This window comes from Ranitomeya imitator, chromosome 4, assembly GCF_032444005.1.
Source record: "Ranitomeya imitator isolate aRanImi1 chromosome 4, aRanImi1.pri, whole genome shotgun sequence".
Classification (NCBI taxonomy): Eukaryota; Metazoa; Chordata; class Amphibia; order Anura; family Dendrobatidae; genus Ranitomeya; species Ranitomeya imitator.
The window spans coordinates 283113742-283133461 of NC_091285.1; the positions used below are offsets into that span (position 1 = coordinate 283113742).

Sequence of the window (19720 nt, forward strand, 5' to 3'; positions counted from 1 at the left end):
GCCGTACTTGGACGACCTTTTAATAATTGGTCCTTCCGCCGAAATTCTCAATCAGAGAATTTCCAAAACTCTGAACATCTTACAGCTTTTGGGTTGGATACCCAATCTGAAGAAGTCTCATCTATTACCATCAAAGGTGATAAAATTCCTCGGAGTCCTTTTGGACTCAGGAAGTCAAAAAGCTTTCCTACCAGAGGAACACCAGAGGAACCTAATATCCAAAGTCCTAGACTTCAAGAAACAACGGTCTCCGTCTCTGCGGACTGCAATGTCTCTTCTGGGGTCGATGACTGCCTGTATACAATCAGTCCAGTGGGCTCAAAGCCACTCCAGAGTTCTGCAGGCACACATCCTAGGAAACTGGAACGGAAATCCAAATTTCCTGAACTTAAGAGTGTACACTCCAGGGAAGGTAAAAGCCTTGTTAACCTGGTGGGCGATCCAAACAAACTTGCAAAAAGGAGTGGACTGGATACAAGATCCGCTGGTGACAGTGACAACGGATGCCAGTCAAAAAGGCTGGGGCGCAGTTGTCTCGCAAATCCCATTCCAAGGTCACTGGAATCTGAAAGAAAGCTCCAATTCCTCCAACTTCAGAGAATTGATGGCAGTGGAGAAGGCCCTTCTGGCCGCCAGCAGTCTGAGTATAGGTCAACATGTCAGTCTACTCAGACAATATGACGACTGTAGCGCATCTAAAACACACAGAGGAGTCCGAAGTTCAACCAATTGAGAGCAATATCAAACAGAATTTTTTGCTGGGCAGAGAAACATCTCCTCTCACTATCAGCAATACACCTCAAAGGGTCAGTAAACATTCATGCGGATCTCCTAAGTCATCACGATTTACATCCAGGAGAATGGAGCCTGAAGACGGATGTTTTCAGAATGTTGACGGACAGATGGGGACTCCCCAACATAGATCTTCTAGCGTCAAGCCAGAATGCACAGGTCCAGAACTACTTCTCTCTAGACCCCAAAGACAGGTCTCAAGGAGTAGACGCCTTTGCTCGTACATGGAGGTTCCATCTAGCATACGTGTTTCCTCCAATACCTTTGCTTGCAAAGACCCTCCGGAAGTTCCGAGACGGATCAGGTCCCGACTATCCTAGTAGCTCCGGCATGGCCAAAGAGGAGCTGGTATCACCTCATCAGAGAATTGAAAGTGGATGGTCCAATCTTCCTTCAAACATCAGAAGATCTACTCTGCCAGGGCCCCTTTTATCATCCAGAACCGCAAAAGTTCAAGCTGGCAGCCCAGCTATTGAAGCCCAGGTACTAAGAGCTAAAGGTCTTTCAGAGTCAGTAATCTCTACTTTACAGAAATCTAGAAAACCTGTCACCAATGCTATATATAGCAAAATTAGGAAGAGATTCTCCTCGTGGTGTCTTCCTCATAATCCTGACCCTTTCCATCCCAATATCTCACAAATATTAGATTTTCTACAAATAGGATTGGAGTTGGGGCTGAAGCCAAGTACCTTAAAGGTTCAAGTGTCAGCTTTGAGTTCTGTCTTCGACCAAGACCTTGCAGGTCATCGTTGGATAAAAAGGTTTATGGTCTCAGCATCAAGGCATTGTCCAAGAAAACAAATCTTTGTACCATCATGGGACTTAAACATAGTTCTAAAGGGCCTTATGGCTCTTCCATTTGAGCCGTTATCATCTTGTTCCTCACAGCTTCTGTCCTGCAAGACTGCCTTCTTAAGGTACCGTCACACTATACGATTTACCTACGATCACGACCAGCGATATGACCTGGCCGTGATCGTAGGTAAATCGTAGTGTGGTCGCTGGGGAGCTGTCACACAGACAGCTCTCCAGCGACCAACGATGCCGAGGTCCCTGGGTAACCAGGGTAAACATCGGGTAACTAAGCGCAGGACCGCGCTTAGTTACCCGATGTTTACCCTGGTTACAAGCGTTAAACTAAAAAAAAACAAACAGCACATACTTACATTCTGGTGTCCGTCAGGTCCCTTGCAGTCTGCTTCCCGCACTGTGACTGCCGGCCGTAAAGTGAAAGTGAAAGCACAGCCGCTGTGCTCTGCTTTCACTTTACGGCCAGCAGTCACAGTGCGGGAAGCAGAGACGGCAAGGGACCTGACGGACACCAGAATGTAAGTATGTGCTGTTTGGTTTTTTTTAGTTTAACGCTTGTAACCAGGGTAAACATCGGGTAACTAAGCGCGGTCCTGCGCTTAGTTACCCGATGTTTACCCTGGTTACAAGCGAACGCATCGCTGGATCGCATCGCTAGATCGCTAGATCGGTGTCACACACACCGATCTAGCGATGACAGCGGGAGATCCAGCGATGAAATAAAGTTCCATACGATCTGCTACGACGTACGATTCTCAGCAGGATCCCTGATCGCTGCTGCGTGTCAGACACAGCGATATCGTAACGATATCGCTGGAACGTCACGAATCGTACCGTCGTAGCGATCGAAATGTTATAGTGTGACGGTACCCTTAAGGCCCCTTCACATTTAGCGACGCTGCAGCGATACCGACAACGATCCGAATCGCTGCAGCGTCGCTGTTTGGTCGCTGGAGAGCTGTCACACAGACCGCTCTCCAGCGACCAACGATGCCGGTAACCAGGGTAAACATCGGGTAACTAAGCGCAGGGCCGCGCTTAGTAACCCGATGTTTACCCTGGTTACCATGCTAAAAGTAAAAAAAAACAAACACTAGATACTTACCTACAGCCGTCTGTCCTCCAGCGCTGCGCTCTGCTTCTCTGCTCTCCTCCTGTACTGTCTGGGAGCCGGAAAGCAGAGTGGTGACGTCACCGCTCTGCTTTCCGGCTCACAGCCAGTACAGGAGGAGTGCAGAGCGCAGCGCTGGAGGACAGACAGCTGTAGGTAAGTATGTACTGTTTGTTTTTTTTTTACTTTTAGCATGGTAACCAGGGTAAACATCGGGTTACTAAGCGCGGCCCTGCGCTTAGTTACCCGATGTTTACCCTGGTTACCAGTGAAGACATCGCTGGATCGGTGTCACACACGCCGATCCAGCGATGTCTTCAGGGAGTCCAGCGACGAAATAAAGTTCTGGACTTTATTCAGCGACCAACGATCTCCCAGCAGGGGCCTGATCGTTGGTCGCTGTCACACATAACGATTTAATTAACGATATCGTTGCTACGTCACAAATAGCAACGATATCGTTAACAATATCGTTATGTGTGAAGGTACCTTAAGTTGCAATTTCTACTGCAAGACGAGTGGGGGAAATACAAGCCCTTTCAATTAGAGAACCTTATCTTACCATAAGAGATTATTCCATTGTGTTCCGACCAGATCCATGTTTTCTTCTGAAAGTAGTGTCAGAATTTCATCGATCACAGGATATAGTCCTCCCATCGTTCTGTCACAATCCTTCAAATCCGGAAGAACACAGATTTCATACCTTGGATGTACGGCGTATAGAGTTTTACTACTTGGAACAAACTAAATCCTTCAGAATTGACAAAAATCTCTTCGTTCATCTATCTGGCCGAAACAAGGGCAAAAAGGTAGCGAAGAGTACCATTGCCAACTGGATAAAAAAGGCCATTACTGAAGCATACCTAGCTCAGAAAATTGCAATTCCTGCGGGCCTAAAGGCTCATTCCACCAGATCTACTTCCGTCTCTTGGGCTGAAAGGGCTGGTGCTTCCACGGAGCAGATTTGCAGGGCTGCACCATGGTCTTCTCTGCACACTTTTACTAAGCATTATAGATTGGACTTCTGGTCCAACCGGGATCTTGCCTTTGGCCGAAAGGTTCTTCAGGCTGTGGTCCCTCCCTAAATACAGAATTGGTTGGCATTCCTCCTGGGCTGTCGTGGAAGGCCACTAGAGAAAATAGAATTATTCTTACCGTTAATTCGGTTTCTAGGAGACTTCCACGACAGCATTAATTCCCTCCCGATGTTCTTGGATATTTTTTCTGAGAACCTAAAAGGTAACCGGTGCTATGGGTTCAGTTGTAAGTCACTGGTTAATGGGAGGTGGGAGGGGTTTTTAACCTCTTGTGCTTCCTGTCCCCCATTAGGGTATGGAGACAACCTCCTGGGCTGTCGTGGAAGGCTCCTAGAAACCGAATTAACGGTAAGAATAATTCTATTTTTCGATGGATCCAGCGTAACGACGGTGAAACGTGAGGCCATCTGTCGCAATCCGTCGCTAATACAAGTCTGAGAAACAACTAATCCGGCTGCATCAGTCGCCAGATCCTTTTTTTTTTTTTTTTTTTTTTTAAATTCAAATGATTGTGACTGATAGCAAAAAACTGATGTGTGAAAGGGGCCTTATTGTAACTTTTTTGTTTATTTTTAAATAAACTAAAACAATGTGTATTTTTATTTCAAATAAAAGACTTTATTCGGGCTGTGTGTTTTAGGTATGTGCACACGATGCGGATTTTGCTGCGGATCCGCAGCGTTTCCACAGCAGTTTCCCATGAGTTTACAGTTCATTGTAAACCTATGGGAAACCAAAACTGCTGTGCACATGCTGCGGAAAAAAACGCGCGGAAACGCGGCGGTTTACATTCCGCAGCATGCCACTTTTTCTGCGTTTTCCGCAGCGGTTTTACAACTTCCCCTATGGAAAACCGCAGTTGTAAAACTATAGTGAAAACCACGGTAAATCCACAGCGGTTTTCCAAAACCGCTGCAGAAACATCCACAGTGGACCTATAATTTGTGTGCACATAGCCTTACAATCTGACTATGCCTCCTTGAGGCTAACGCTCAGTAGCAGTCTATGACATCTGAGTGTCCACCTCCAGTAAGCATATACATTCGAACATGATGCGTGTCAGGGCACACGTTCGCTGTTGGTACCATGATAGCAAGTGGCCCTGTCAGTGCGTATGCCCGAATCCCGTTTTATCCCGTTTTGTGTGGGGGTTCACACACAAGCCCCAATGAGACCCATGAACATGGATTAAACTGCAATATGAAACCACCTCCTAATAGAGGTGGGTGGATTATCCTGCCTGGAAAAAATATTAATAGGTGCTCTGGTGCACATAAAAATGATAAACTTAGGATATATTACAATCGGAGAAATATGGCATTTTTTCGCCTCCTAGATTTGATGTTTCACTCTCCGTTCATAAGTAGAAAATGTAAAATACTGAGAGGAGATGACAGTTGGTGCTGCGGAAGTTCTATGGAGGTAAGGGGGACAAGGGAGCAGCCACAGATTGATACAGACATTCTGCTGACACTTATAATGACAGTTCTGTAAAGAGCAGTATGAGCATCAACTGCATCTGTCTCACTTTTGGGAAAATCTATGTTGACTGATGATTACTTTTGGTAATTAATTATCTCCAGAAGGAGAAAGAAGCAGATTTCTCTGATATGATGTATTACAAAGTTTCTTATTTTCACATACACTATTGATTCAATCCGAAAAATTAAAGTGACTGTGTCTCTTAAGGTTATGTGCACACGTTCGGAATTGCCACGGAAATTTCCGCTGCAATTCCGCAACTCTCTACCGCGGGAAATACGCATGCGTATTCCCGCTAAACACTAGCGTTTTGCAAGCGTAATTAGCTTGCAGAATGCTAGCGTTTTCCAATTGATTTGTAGCTTCGCTTGGAAACTGACAAGTTGGCCACACTTGTCAAATATAGTGCCTATGCAGCATCAATAGTAAAAGGTAGAATGTTAAAAATAATAAAAAATAATCGTGATATTCTCACCTTCCGGTGGCCCCCGCAGCCTTCTCGATCCTCGCGATGCCATCCGACAATGACCCCAGGTGGCGTAGCATCACGTGAGACCGCTACGTCATCACAGCTCATTGTCGCAAGGCATCACTGGGAACAGGAGCTGCCGGGAGCATCGCTAAGGCCTGGGCTGGATCCGGGGGCCGCCAGAAGGTAAGAGTTATAACTATTTTTTATTCCCAGGGCCTGGAGGAGAGTCTCCTCTCCTCCACACCCGGGTACCATCTGTACATGATCCGCTTGCTTCCCGCATGGTGGGCATAGCCCCATGCGGATAGTAAGCGGATCAGTGCATTCCCATGTATGCGGAATCGCTGTTATTCCGCGCAAGGAATGAGCATGCTGCGTATTTTTCCGCAATGCGATTCCACCACGGAAAAATACGCAACATTAGCACAGCATTGCGGAATCCCATCTAATTCAATGGGTTGTGTTGTGTATGCGTTTTCACGTAAAAAAACGCATACAATCCGCAACGCGTACACATAGCCTAAAGAGCAGAAATAATTTCGCAGATAAACACATCAATATGGAATTGTAAGCTACCTCTAAGTATTTTTGGAGGAGGAAATAGCTTTGTAAATAAGCTGACCTGTTGTGTCCTCGCTCACATCCTGATCTTCCAGAAAACTATTAAATATTTAAGAATCGAGTCCCCCATGTTTTGTGTCTTGTGCCCTTCTGCGTGCATCTCTAATGTATCTGTGTAAGCTTTGCACGCCTGCTGTGATTCCCATGTTACAGGATGTTGTAATCAGCCTTGTTTTGCTGAGACTAGGGACACTATTGTGTTTGTGCCGTGTTTCTCCTAACTTTGCTTTTTTCATTCTTTGGCAGATGTTGGTTGTCTCTGCTGTGCCAGAAAGGGGCAAACCTATTGTGCGTAATAGGGAGCTTGAAGTATAGCAGCCGACATGGATGAACAAGCACTGCTTGGACTAAACCCAAATGCCAATGCTGACTTCCGAGAGCGAGTACGTCCCAACACTCACTGCTAAAAGACACAAATGTGTTATGTTTTATTTGCTGATCAGTCGAATGTGAAACGTTGACTTCCAACACTGACAATTTATCTTCTGAATCCTATGACTTGGTGACCACAAATTCTTATTTCACTCCAGTATTTATCTTTGAGATTAGAATGTCAATCTGCAGAAGACCTTTTTTCGGGGGGTGAGCAAGGTTGGGGATGGGGGTTATTTAATAATCTAATTTTTGTCTTGCAGTGTAAATTGACAGCTGACAATGTTTTGTTTCATTTCAGGCATTGGCTTATTTTGAACAGTTAAAAGTCTCACAAGACGCATGGCAGGTCTGTGCTGAAGCATTAGCCCAACGTATATATAGGTGAGGAGGATGTTCTTATTTTATGTTTGTGTAAATGTATCCTGCTCTCATGTTTATCTAGTAGTATATATGGGGTTCTGGAAATTTCTCTCCTGACACGCTATTGCTGATTTATCATCTTTTTAAAAATAAGACATCTGTACGTTTTGGAAGTGAGAAAATGCTTTATTGCTCCATTCTGGCCACTTTTCTACATTACTTACATAGGTGAGATGCTGCATCTTGGCTTGTTCCTGCTGATTAACCACTCTAAGGCTAAGTTCACACGTTGCGTTTTTGCTGCGTTTTTGTTTTTTTAATTATTCAGCTTTTAAGCTGCGTTGTAAATTTCCAGCCAAGTCTGAGATTTCATAAATCTCATGTGCACACTTTGGTTTATTTCCTTGCTGATTTGGAAAACTGCTGCATTTCACTTCTATCAGTATTTTTTCTCATTCTCTTTGCAGCAGGTTTTTCGCCCAAGGGGAAACTTTGGGTAAGTGCAAATATGCTAGCTTCCGAGAGCAAGTATGTCCCAACACTCACTGCTACAAGACACGTGTGTTGTGTTTTATTTGATCTTAAGTAGACTGTTTTTGCAGTTTTGTAGATTTTGCCGCATTGTGGCTCAAAAAACTTAGGAAGTTTAAATCATGCTTTTTTGGTCCACTAAACTTTTATCTTTATGCACAAGAGACAACAAAAACGCAGCAAAACCTGCTTTTGTAAGCAACTTCTTTACTGCCAAGAGAGCAGGTTTTGCATTCGGGAGAAAAACGCAGCAAAAATGTAAAGTGGAAACATCGCCTAACACAAACTACTGTAAAGTAAAATGTGTCAAGCCATGCCCACTCCACATATCTCCGCCCACTCCGCATAACAGGCCACATCTAGCTCCGTCATGTCAAGAGTTGCTCCTGTGAGGCATGATGTCAAAGGAAAGGGAGGAGCCTCATGGATAGAGATGTGAGGGGGAAAATGAGTATTGAGGAGCTGCTGCAGTATGAGGCTGTGTATAGAGGAGTGAGGAGCTGCAGGTGGAGGCTGTGTATAAGGCCACATTCACACGTTCAGTATTTGGTCAGTATTTTACCTCAGTATTTATAAGCCAAAACCAGGAGTGGGAGAAAAATACAGAAGTGGGGACATGTTTCTATTCTACTTTTCCTCTGATTGTTTTACTCCAAGTTTCAGCTTACAAATACTGAGGTTAAAATTCTGACCATATAATGTGTGAACGGGGTCTAATACAGGAGGAGATGACACACAGGTATATACTATATACAGGAGGAGATGGCACAGGTACATACTATACACAGGAGGAGATGACACACAGGTATATACTATATACAGGAGGAGATGACACACTGGTATATACTATATACAGGAAGAGATGACATACAGGTATATACTATATACAGGAGGAGATGACATACAGGTATATACTATATACAGGAGAAATTAAATGTGTATCACAGTACACCCACAATTAATCACAGATCCACTATATCACATACCAATATAAAAAAAATAATATAAAATAGACCACCAGGGAGCGCTGTGAAAGCCAGCAGTGGAAACCACTGCAGAAGAGAAACTAAAACCAAAGCAATACGACACAAGAACTAAAACCCAGACAATATATGAGCATGGGAATATAAAAAATATGCCTTTATTAATGGAAGTGGCAATGATTACATAAATTAAAAATAATTATACAAAATTGCGCAACAGGATTATAAAATATATAAAAAATTCCCAGCAGAGCCCCCACCACAATACCAGGATGAAAAAATCTATGTATAAAACTAATTATACGAATAAAAAATATATAAAAAATTTTGTGCAAAAATATGACAATATCACAAATAAACTGACCAAGTGCAATACACCAGATAATATCTGATTTAGGTGTATAAAAAAATCAAAGTGCCAAGGTGCAAGGACCTACCAAGAGGTGTAGACAGTGCGTGAACACATGCTAGAAACATAAAGAGAAGTGTAAGACAGTACAGCAAAATACGTCTCAAATACCTGGGGGGTAAGCTGAATCCCGTGCCTGCGCACACCCGACGCGCAGGGGGTCCCTGACGAAGGATAATTGTTTCCGAAACGCGCGTCGGGTGTGCGCAGGCACGGGATTCAGCTTACCCCCCAGGTATTTGAGACGTATTTTGCTGTACTGTCTTACACTTCTCTATGTGTTTCTAGCATGTGTTCACGCACGGTTTGATTTTGTTTTTTTTTGTTTTTTTTATACACCTAAATCAGATATTATCTGGTGTATTGCACTTGGTCAGTTTATTTGTGATATTGTCATATTTTTGCACAAAATTTTTAATATATTTTTATTCGTATAATTAGTTTTATACATAGATTTTTTCATATTGCTCTGCACATTTTGACACGTACGGCTTAAACTAAAAATCCTGGTATTGTGGTGGGGGTTCTGCTGGGAATTTTTTAGATATTTTATAATCCTGTTGCGCAATTTTGTATAATTTTTAATTTATGTAATCATTGCCACTTCCATTAATAAAGGCATATTTTTTATATTCCCATGCTCATATATTTTCTGGGTTTTGGTTCGTGTCGTATTGCTTTGGTTTTAGTCTGTATACAGGGGGAGATGACATGTGTATACTGTGTACAGGGGGAGATGACACACAGGTGTATACTGTGTACAGGGGTAGATGACACACAGGTATATACTGTATACAGGGGGAGATGACACACAGGTATATACTGAGGGGAAAATGACAGGTGTGAGGGGGGGGGAGATGAGAAATGTGACTGGGCGAAATGAGATGTAAGGTGCTATATATTAGATTATACACAAAAACACACGCACGCACGCACAAGTTTAGGGTCACTTAGAAATGTCCTTATTTTTAAAAGAAAAGCACAGTTTGAGGTGTTTGGATCACACAGAAGAACATTTGTGAGACGCAGAACTGGAAAGATGCTGGAAGAGTGCCTGATGCCATCTGTCAAGCATGGTGGAGGTAATGTGATGGTCTGGGGTTGTTTGGTGCTGGTAAAGTGGGAGACTTGTACAAGGTAAAAGGGATTTTGAATAAGGAAGGCTATCACTCCATTTTGCAACACTGTGCCATACCCTGTGGACAGCGCTTGATTGGAGCCAATTTCATCCTACAACAGGACAATGACCCAAAGCACACCTCCAAATTATGCAAGAACTATTTAGGGAAGAAGCTGGCAGCTGGTATTCTATCTGTAATGGAGTGGCCAGCGCAGTCACCATATCTCAACCCCATTGAGCTGTTGTGGGAGCAGCTTGACCGTATAGTACGCAAAAAGTGCCCATCAAGCCAAACCAACTTGTGGGGAGGGGCTTCCGGAAGCATGGGGTGAAATTTCTCCAGATTACCTCAGCAAATAAAAGAGAATCTGTCACCTACTTCTCTGTATATAAGCTGCGGCCACCGCCATTAGGGGTTTATCTACAGCATTCTGTAACTGTAGATAAGCACCAACCCTCCCCCCCCCTCCCCCGATGTAACCTGAAAGAAAAGACAAACAAGTTAGATCATACTCACCCAGGGGCTCCTCGCCGACGCCTCCCATCTTCATGCTATGATGTCCTCTTCCTTGCTTCCTGACGCAGCTCCTCCGCAGGCGTACTTTATCTGACCTGGCCTCTCTGACCTTTCCCGGCGCCTGCGCACCGCAGTACTTTGCTCTGCCCTCAACAGGACAGAGAACTACGCCTGCGCAGGAGCCGTGACAGGATGCAAGGAAGAGGACGCCTATCGGATCGCACCGCCTCACCCATGTGAGTATAATTTAACTTGTTTTTATTATCTTTCAGGTTACATGGGGGGGCTTATCTACAGCATTACAGAATGCTGTAGATAACCCTAATTGCGGTGGTCACAGCTTGTATACGAAAAAGTGACAGATTCCCTTTAACTGATAGAATGCCAAAGGTCTGCAATGCTGTCATTTCTGCAAAGATAAGCCCCCGATGTATCCTGAAAGATGAGAAAAAGAGGTTAGATTATACTCAGCCAGGGGCGGTCCCAGTCTGGGACCTCCCATCTTTAGCAGATGACGTCCTCTTCTTGTCTTCACGCTGCGGCTCCGGCGCAGGCTTACTTTGTCTGCCCTGTTGAGGGCAGAGCAAAGTACTGCAGTGCACAGGCACCGGGCCTCTCTGACCTTTCCCGGCGTCTGCATACTGTAGTACTTTGCTCTGCCCTCAACAGGGCAGACAAAGTACGCTGGAGCCGCAGCGTGAAGACAAGAGGACGTCCTCCTAAGAAGGTGGGAGGCGCTGGACCCGACTGCGACGCCCATCGGAGCGGACCGCAGCGGGACCGCCCCTGGGTGAGTATAATCTAACCTCTTTTTCTCCTCTTTCAAGATACATCGGGGGCTTATCTACAGCATTACAGAATGCTGTAGCTAAGCCCCTTATGCCGGTAGGCTTAGCTCACCTTCGATTTTGGGGGTGACAGGTTCCCATTAAGGCTTATAGTGGCGGAATAAAAGGGTGAAGATTACCTTGCCAGTAGCTAAACCATTACCACAGCTATCCACCAAGATTGCAGGCCTGTGGCTGTGCATAAGAAGTAAAGGTACGGAGGGCTTTCCCAGTGTTTGCAGTTGGACTCTATCCAGTCTGAAAGTGATGGCATATAGCGTTGCCTCCAGTTTCTGGTTTGGGAATACATGTTGAAGGTAAATAGGTCGGAAGCCATTTCCTCTCGAAAACCTGGCAGTAAAATGTATAAATTGCCACATATGTTATGAAGTTTTCGGTTTTGTTGAGATTTTTAATTTTTTTTTTTTTTCCAGTAAAAGTTGTCATGTACAGTAGTTCTGTGTAATGTCTTCTACAGAGCGGTGGTACGTGTGACAATGCAGTTCTTCATGAAGCAATGGCACAAGTGCGGTTACTGACTGAGCCATTGATGCCGTCCCCCACCTCATTCCCCCAACCCACCAGCAGACTCGCACTACTTTTGTAGGACATTCAAAGCTGCTTTGTATCTATTGACTGCTGGAAAATAATTATGAAAGGAGAATCTGTGCAGATTTTGTAACCTATTGCAAATGATACATTAAGGCCGGCCTCACACTAACGTGTTTTACGGACGTAAGAGAGGTGCTGAAAATACGGATTGCATACGGTACAATGCTTCTCTATGCCCCAGCTCCTATCTGCCGTATTTTACCGATCCGTATTATACAGTGTTCTACGGCCGTAGAAAAACGCAGCATGCTGCGTTTGTCACGGTATTGCGCAAAAAATACGCCAATGAAAGTCTATGGGGGCCAGAAAAATACAGATTACACATTGACCAGCAGTGTGACTTGCGACAAATACGTAGTGGTGTTCTAGCGAAAAGTCGGCAATTCAGTGCGATGTACAGTAAAATCACACTGACAGGTTAGAATAGAATAGCTAAAATAAATGTCTACTCGTAGTATAGGGGTATACTGTATTTTCTGGCATATAAGACTACTTTTTAACCCTTGAAAATCTTCTCAAGAGTCGGGTATCGTCTTATACGCCAGGTGTCGTCTTATAGGGCAGGTGCGGAGTAATCTGCAGTCGCCGCATATTGTGGGGGGAGCGACCCCCAATGACAAGGAAAGGGGGCACCTCACTGGGAAGGTAAGTGAAGCAGAGGCAGAGAAGGAGATAATAGGATACAAGGGTGAGCCAGATGAGTGAAAGAGGAGTGTTTTTCTAGGCACAACCCTGGCATCCCAGACGCTGACAGTTTGCTTCACTTACACCTTCCTGGTGAGGCGCTCCCTCACCTCGTCATCGGGACCACTCCCCCCACTATATACTTCGACCGCAGATTGCGCCGCACCCACCATATAAGACACCCGGCATATAAGACAACCCCCGACTTTTGAGAAGATTTTATATTTTAACTTGAAAAGTTGGGGGTCGTCTTATACGCCCAGTCGTCTTATACGCCGGAAAATACGGTGTGTATACTCACATATATGTATATATATTAATATTTCTAGACCATATAATGAGAAGAAAAATGATGCAGCACTCACCCTTGCGCTTCTTCCAAGTGTGCTCTTTATTCAGCAAAACATACTATGCATAGTATGAACCGGCATACGCAGTGATCTGTGAGGGAGTGAGGAGAGTCCGGTCTCTCCTCACTCCCGCTCCCTCACAGATCACTGCGTATGCCGGTTCATACTATGCATAGTATGTTTTGCTGAATAAAGAGCACACTTGGAAGAAGCGCAAGGGTGAGTGCTGCATCATTTTTCTTCTCATTATATGGTCTTGTACAAAACTCTGACGATTGCATAGCACCACCCGCAGCTCACAGCAAGGGAGACCTCATCTGTCCTTCTGAAACAGATCGTTTAAGCGAATCTCCAATTGCGCTATAGTGAAGCTCTGTGCCGATCATCTTTCTGTTTCTTGGTATAACGAAATTAATATTTCTAGATAGCTTAACAGCCGGTAATTCAATTGCCGGCTTTTCCCATCTCCTTTCCAAACCCTACATGATATGAGACATGGTTTACATACAGTAAACCATCTCATATCCCTTTTTTTTTTTTTTTTTTTTTTGCATATTCCACACTACTGTTAGTGTGTATGTGCTAAATTTGGGCGCTCTAGCTATTAAATTGCGGAAAAAATTGGCGTGGTCTCCCGCGCAATTTTCTCCGCCAGAATGGTAAAGCCAGTGACTGAGGGCAGATATTAATAGCCTGGAGAGGGTCCATGGTTATTGCCTCCCCCCCCCCCCACTGGCTAAAAACATCTGCCCCAGACACGGCACATCTGGACGATGCGCCTATTCTGGCACTTGGCCACTCTCTTCCCATTTCCCACGAGGAATAGTAAGAGTTTTATGCGGAGTCTAAGGTAAGAAAATTCTAGCGATGTTTTTGAGGCGTAGGTGACATGAGCGAGTGATTGGGTGTAGGGAGTGAATAGCGTACAATCACCAGGCAAGTTATGGTAGACGCACAAAGAAATGTCAATATTGGGTTTTGGGCATGGCTTTGGAGTCGGTAAGCCAAACCTCCGACGACTCAATCTCTGCACCAAGATCTCGGGTGATGAGATCTCAGAGCTGAGATCTCGTCTCCTGAAACCTTGGTGCCAAGATCTTCATCTGCGCATGCGCCGCCCCCAGCAGCCATTTTCCCGGAGTCCACCGCATAGTAAACCATGTAAGTGCGGGGGCTCTGGGCTTTCACAAAATGTCTGTAGAGCCCCCATAGCACCGAACACCCGCAGCAGCGCGCCGCACATCCGATCACTCCCTCATCCCAGCCTGTGGCCTGCAGCAACGCTAGACTCTGGCCTTCTCCAGCAGCGACCCTTGGTCTCCACCACAGCCGGTAAAGTATATTCGCATTTTAAGACGCACACCCATTTTCCCTCCAAATTTGAAGGGGGTGATGTGCATCTTATAATCCAAAATATACGGTAGATGGTGCCGAAAACCAAAGCTACTGATGGTTTGTCCAATAGGGGCTTGTTATTTTGTAACATTGTAAGCCAGTTCTGAAATAAAAAGAATATGGGGTTGATCTTGATTTTTCTGATCACTTGATAAATAACAATCTGTTTTTGTTTCAGTGATGATCACGTCAAATTCTTCTGTTTTCAAGTTCTAGAACACCAACTCAAATTCAAGTATGTACCTGATTCAATGTCTGTCTACTGTGGTGTGTTTTTTAAAGTGCAACCATAAAATTCATAGGTCACGATTGCAGTTTTTGTTTAAAATTAAGCCTTTTAGAGGAAGCATTTGCATGGTTAATATCTTTCTCCTAAATTAGATTGGGTGTGGTCTTTTCCAAGAAAAACATAATGAACACCATTTAAGATGGATCATGCACAGGGCTATGCAGGACCTTCTCTGAAAGACTAACCCATACTCTAAATGCCATCTCCCCAAATCTGACCTAATCCTTCTGGAAAGGGGTTTCAGATGCCTTGAATTCCCTTGGTGTTATGATGGCTATTTATCTCCACAGTTAACTCTGTTACATTACTGGATCTTTTACATAATCTTAACAAAAAACTACTTAATACATATTGGTTAGAACCAATCATCCCCTCTTTACAGGATTTAATAACTTAGTGTTTCAGTTATGTGGCGATATGTGGCTATCAACAAAGAGTCACAAGCAGGCAAATTTCTTCCAAACTGGAAGCAGCTATAAAGTTTACTACTTTTGAGGAATTAAGAAATGTGGTAGAACCTTTCCTCAATACTGCGTGGACCTTTAAAAAAAAAAAAAAAAAAACCTAGGCCAGCTTTGCAAATATTAATCACTAAAGGGAATAGATCTAATGCTTTGATGGGAAATTTCCTAACACCTTTTCTGTGATAGCTTTTTTATGTGTTGTCATGTTATTTTAATTTTACATTTTCCTTTCCATACAGAAGGCTAGTTTCACTTCTGCGGACGAGGGCTGCGCAGTTTCTCCGTTAAGCCCCGCCCACTGCCACACCTTTTCCTTCAGCTCCGCCTGCGTACCCTACCTTTAATATTGGGTACGCGGGCCATGCAGATGCCTCCGCATATGTCTTTTTCACGCTGCGCTGAACGCAACAAAATGCAACTTGTTACGTTCGGCGCAGCGTGAAAAAGACGCATGTGGAGGCATCTGCATACATCCGCATGGCCTGCGTACCCAACAGGGCCGGCTCCAGGTTTTCGAGGGCCCCGGGCGAAAGAGTCTCAGTGGGCCCCCCCCTTTAACACATACCCCGATTTATGATGCACAGATACGGCAGAGAAATGTATAGTACAATGCCAGATTTCACTTCTTACATGAGTGACAGCTATTGTAAATTCTGCAGTGTATATATACAGGACAGGAGGAGTGGTACTGTGCAGTGTATATATACAGGAGGAAAGGTGCTGTGCAGTGTATATATACAGGAGGAAAGGTACTGTGCAGTGTATATATACAGGGGGAGAGGTGCTGTGCAGTGTATATATACGGGGGAGAGGTGCTGTGCAGTGTACATATACAGGGGGAGCGGTGCTGTGCAGTGTATATATACAGGGGGAGAGGTGCAGTGTATATATACAGGGGGAGAGGTGTTGTGCAGTGTCATGAGCAGGGCGTTGTTGTATCAGAAAATCTTTTCTGTTTTGAGTTTTTCTATGAAACAAAGACTTTTCTACATAAACAACTTTGTTTGGTGTTGCGGCCCCAACAGATCTGTGCTACAAAGTAACAGGTGGCTCGGGCATTAATGAGGGACCTGATGCTGAATCCTTTCCACAAACCCTAATGACCCAATTAGTGCCCCATCATTAGAACCTCATGACAACATCTGCAAAGAGTTTGTATGTTCTCTCCGTGTTTGCGTGGGTTTCCTCTGGGTATTCCGGTTTCCACCCACATTCCAAAGACATACTGATAGGGAATTTAGATTGTGAGCCCCAGCGGGGACAGCGATGATAATGTGTGCAAACTGTAAAGCGCTGCGGAATATGTTAGCGCTATATAAAAATAAAGATTATTATTATTATTAAACACCTCCCTGTCCTGAGTAGTCATGTACAGTATGGGGGGATCCTGCAGCCCACCCCCTGACTGCTCCATACCATACACTGCCCTCTGTCGCGCTCACTATTATCCTGTGCATTTCTCCTTCATTGTTACCCCATTTACACTTGTCACCCCCCCACTACAGAGTAGCAGGGCAGCCAATGTCACCCCGTCCCGGATCCTAATGGCAGCAGGAAATGTCTGCTCCTCTATTGGGTTGGAACCTGATTTAATCAACGAATAATGTGGATTTGTTGCTGGTGGCTGCAGGGGAAGGGTTAAGTGATGCCATGTCCGTGGTGGGAGCAGTGGCAGTTGCTGGGACCTGGACAGACACAACCAATGTTGCTGTGACTACACAGTGTGATGTGGAGGAGAGAAGCTGAGACTCCGGAGCAGAAATCACCCACATGCCAGCACTGGGCAGAGTCCCTCCAGTCTGGGGCCACGGGGCCCCAACGTACAGCCCACAGCTCAGTTTTATCCACGGCAGCAGCTCCCCTTCCTCCTGGCATCTGGTTAACCCCATTTATGCGGGTCGGATTGTTATCTTTAAGGTTTAGCAATAACCTTCATACAGATGGGAAAGGGTTAAGCTTCTTCCTACCCCACTGGTGCAGGTTTGGTGCAGCATGCATGTATTCTGGGAGAGCAGGGTGGCTGCAGGTTGCAGGCTGCACCCCACCAGCTGCTCCTCCAGACATCACCCACATTTTTAGGCAGTGGACAGACAGCAGCAGACTGAGCCACAAGTCCATCTGCAACCACTGCTCTGCTGGATACCTTTGCACTCAGTCACTGGTAGGAGCTCCGGAATCTGCCTGATAAACTTCAGCACTGCAGCCAGCAAATGTGCTCTCTCCGCCCACAAACAATGTCACACTGGCTTATCAACCTACAACGGATGTATATAGTCCTAGTTCTCTATTTATTCAAGAAAATATATATTGAGGACTATATAACATAATAGAAGCCAGTAACCAAAGTTTATAAATATAACAAACTTTATTTAAGTATCATAAATACAATCATCATAACAGTAATATATTCGTGAGGTTTTACCAAAAACAGACAAAAAAAAACAGAAGACAAAAGGTTTTGCCAGGCAGCACAACGCAGGGTGAGAAAACCACACCACCTAAAATCCCTATATATGTGTTAACGGCCCCAGTCTGAGATGCCATGTGTAATGGACTACCATAGCAGTTAGATCAAAATTGGGCTCAAGACAAAAAGAAAGCGATCCACACTAAAGTGAGATATAGGTAAAGTACCATATGTTATTTATCAAATTGAGCCTATGATAAAGCGGGTATTAGTATATAAGTTTATAGTACCTGTGGCCATGGTCAGTCCGAGGGGGGTAGGTAGAACCTGCTGCCGTGCTGCCAGGCGCCTCGACGCGCGTTTCGCCCGATGAGCTTCGTCAGGAGGCGTGGCTAGTGCGGCAGGAGAAGTTCCCTTTATGGAGCGTATAAATGGATTATATGTGCAGCAGGTGTGTGGTGTACCGTGGGGGTGTAGTGGTGCCGATGATGTCATCAAAGCGGGCGTTTGAACCGGGACATATATCCAGCAGAAAATGCAGCGCTCTATCTATGTTTAATGGTACAAAAAGGACCTTTCATATTTAAACCAATGGTGTTAGTTATAGACAGTCATGTGATGCTGTCACATGGGTAACAAGAACTTTGGTATTGCATAAAAGGACCTTGCATTTTAGCCCAATGAAAAGGCTTCTATGTGGTCACATGGGGCCCATGATATAGAGCTCCATAGAGTTTTAACAATATACCAATCGGCGCGCTGTGATGTGATGCCGTGCTCACACAGGATCGGCGTCGACGTCCCGCACCGCAAGCCACCAGTGGGAGGACTAACGTCATCCCCATGGTGACCACAGCAGCCGGACGCCGCGACGAGCATGGGACCACGGCAGCGCACATTAACAGCGCGTCTGGGTAGAAAGGCATGGAAAGATCATGAGGGTAAATAATATAATATAGGTATACATGTTTTTTTATATAATGTAAGTACATCAAATCGAGCTTTATACAATCGGAATATCATACCATAAGCATGGATAACAAAAATAGAAATAAATCTATATGACCAAAAAGGAACGCGCTGTCCTCATGTTGGATTAGATATAGTCCAAAAAACATTAGAGTCCGATGCATCTCTGTTAATAATGATATCCCAAGTCTTTAAATATGTTATTTCCAACAGAGGGATCTGAAGGTACACGGCAATGCCCAACATCCTGTAGCTCTCCAGAGCATAGAATAGTTCTGTCCATCATTCCAAGATGAAGAGATATACTTGAATGGAGGAAGTTATTTTAAGTGAATATAAGACATATAGATGAAAATCTGAAAACTAGATAAAAGAACATAAAGTTAAAAACAACAAAAAATATGTGATTTAAAAGAGAACTACTAAAATGGCGCCATATGATGTTCATATTACAAAAAAGACTTGAAGCTAATGAACTCATTAAGACCATAGGGAGTGACAGTATTTAAATTAACCATCCATTTTGTTTCCAATTGTAGGAGCTTACGTTTAACGTCACCCCCCCTATTGCCCATATAGACTCTGTCAATGCCACAGACTTTCAGGCCCTTAGGGTTACAGTTATGATTTTCAGAAAAATGTCTAGGGACATTTTTAAGGTTCTCATATTCACTGTTTGCTTTTTTAGCATTTTTAATATCCCGTATGTGCTCCTGTATGCGAACCTTCAGAGCTCTGGTGGTCATGCCTATATAAATTAAGTTGCAAGGACATGTAAGATGATATATAACGCCTTCTGTATTACATGAGATGTGATGTACAATCTTAAAGGATTTGTCCCCTTTAGCATTTGAAAAAGAGTTAGTTTTGGGGATGTATTTACAGATGGAACATGTCCCACAGGCATATGAGCCCCAAGGTGGGCCCTTGCTCCCAAATAGGTATTGTTTCTCTTGAAGGGACATAGTGACTCCTGGTTAAGATGTCCCCCAGATTACGAGAACGTCTCCACGTGATAGAGGGTGTCTGAGTAAGATGGTATTTCAGGTCCTTATCCGTAAGGAGAATAGACCAATTTCTTGACATGATTTCTTTCATTTGTT

General features: G+C 44.3%; 1 protein-coding gene across 1 annotated transcript in view; it reads left to right on the plus strand.

Moving 5' to 3' along the window:
- XPOT (exportin for tRNA) overlaps positions 1-19720 on the plus strand; it is a 121379-nt gene that overhangs the window by 30810 nt on the left and 70849 nt on the right. The window contains exons 2-4 of the mRNA XM_069764695.1: positions 6572-6708; positions 6999-7081; positions 14667-14723. Of these exons, the coding sequence (XP_069620796.1) occupies positions 6649-6708; positions 6999-7081; positions 14667-14723 (200 nt within the window). The 5' untranslated portion in view covers positions 6572-6648. The remainder of the gene's footprint in view (positions 1-6571; positions 6709-6998; positions 7082-14666; positions 14724-19720) is intronic.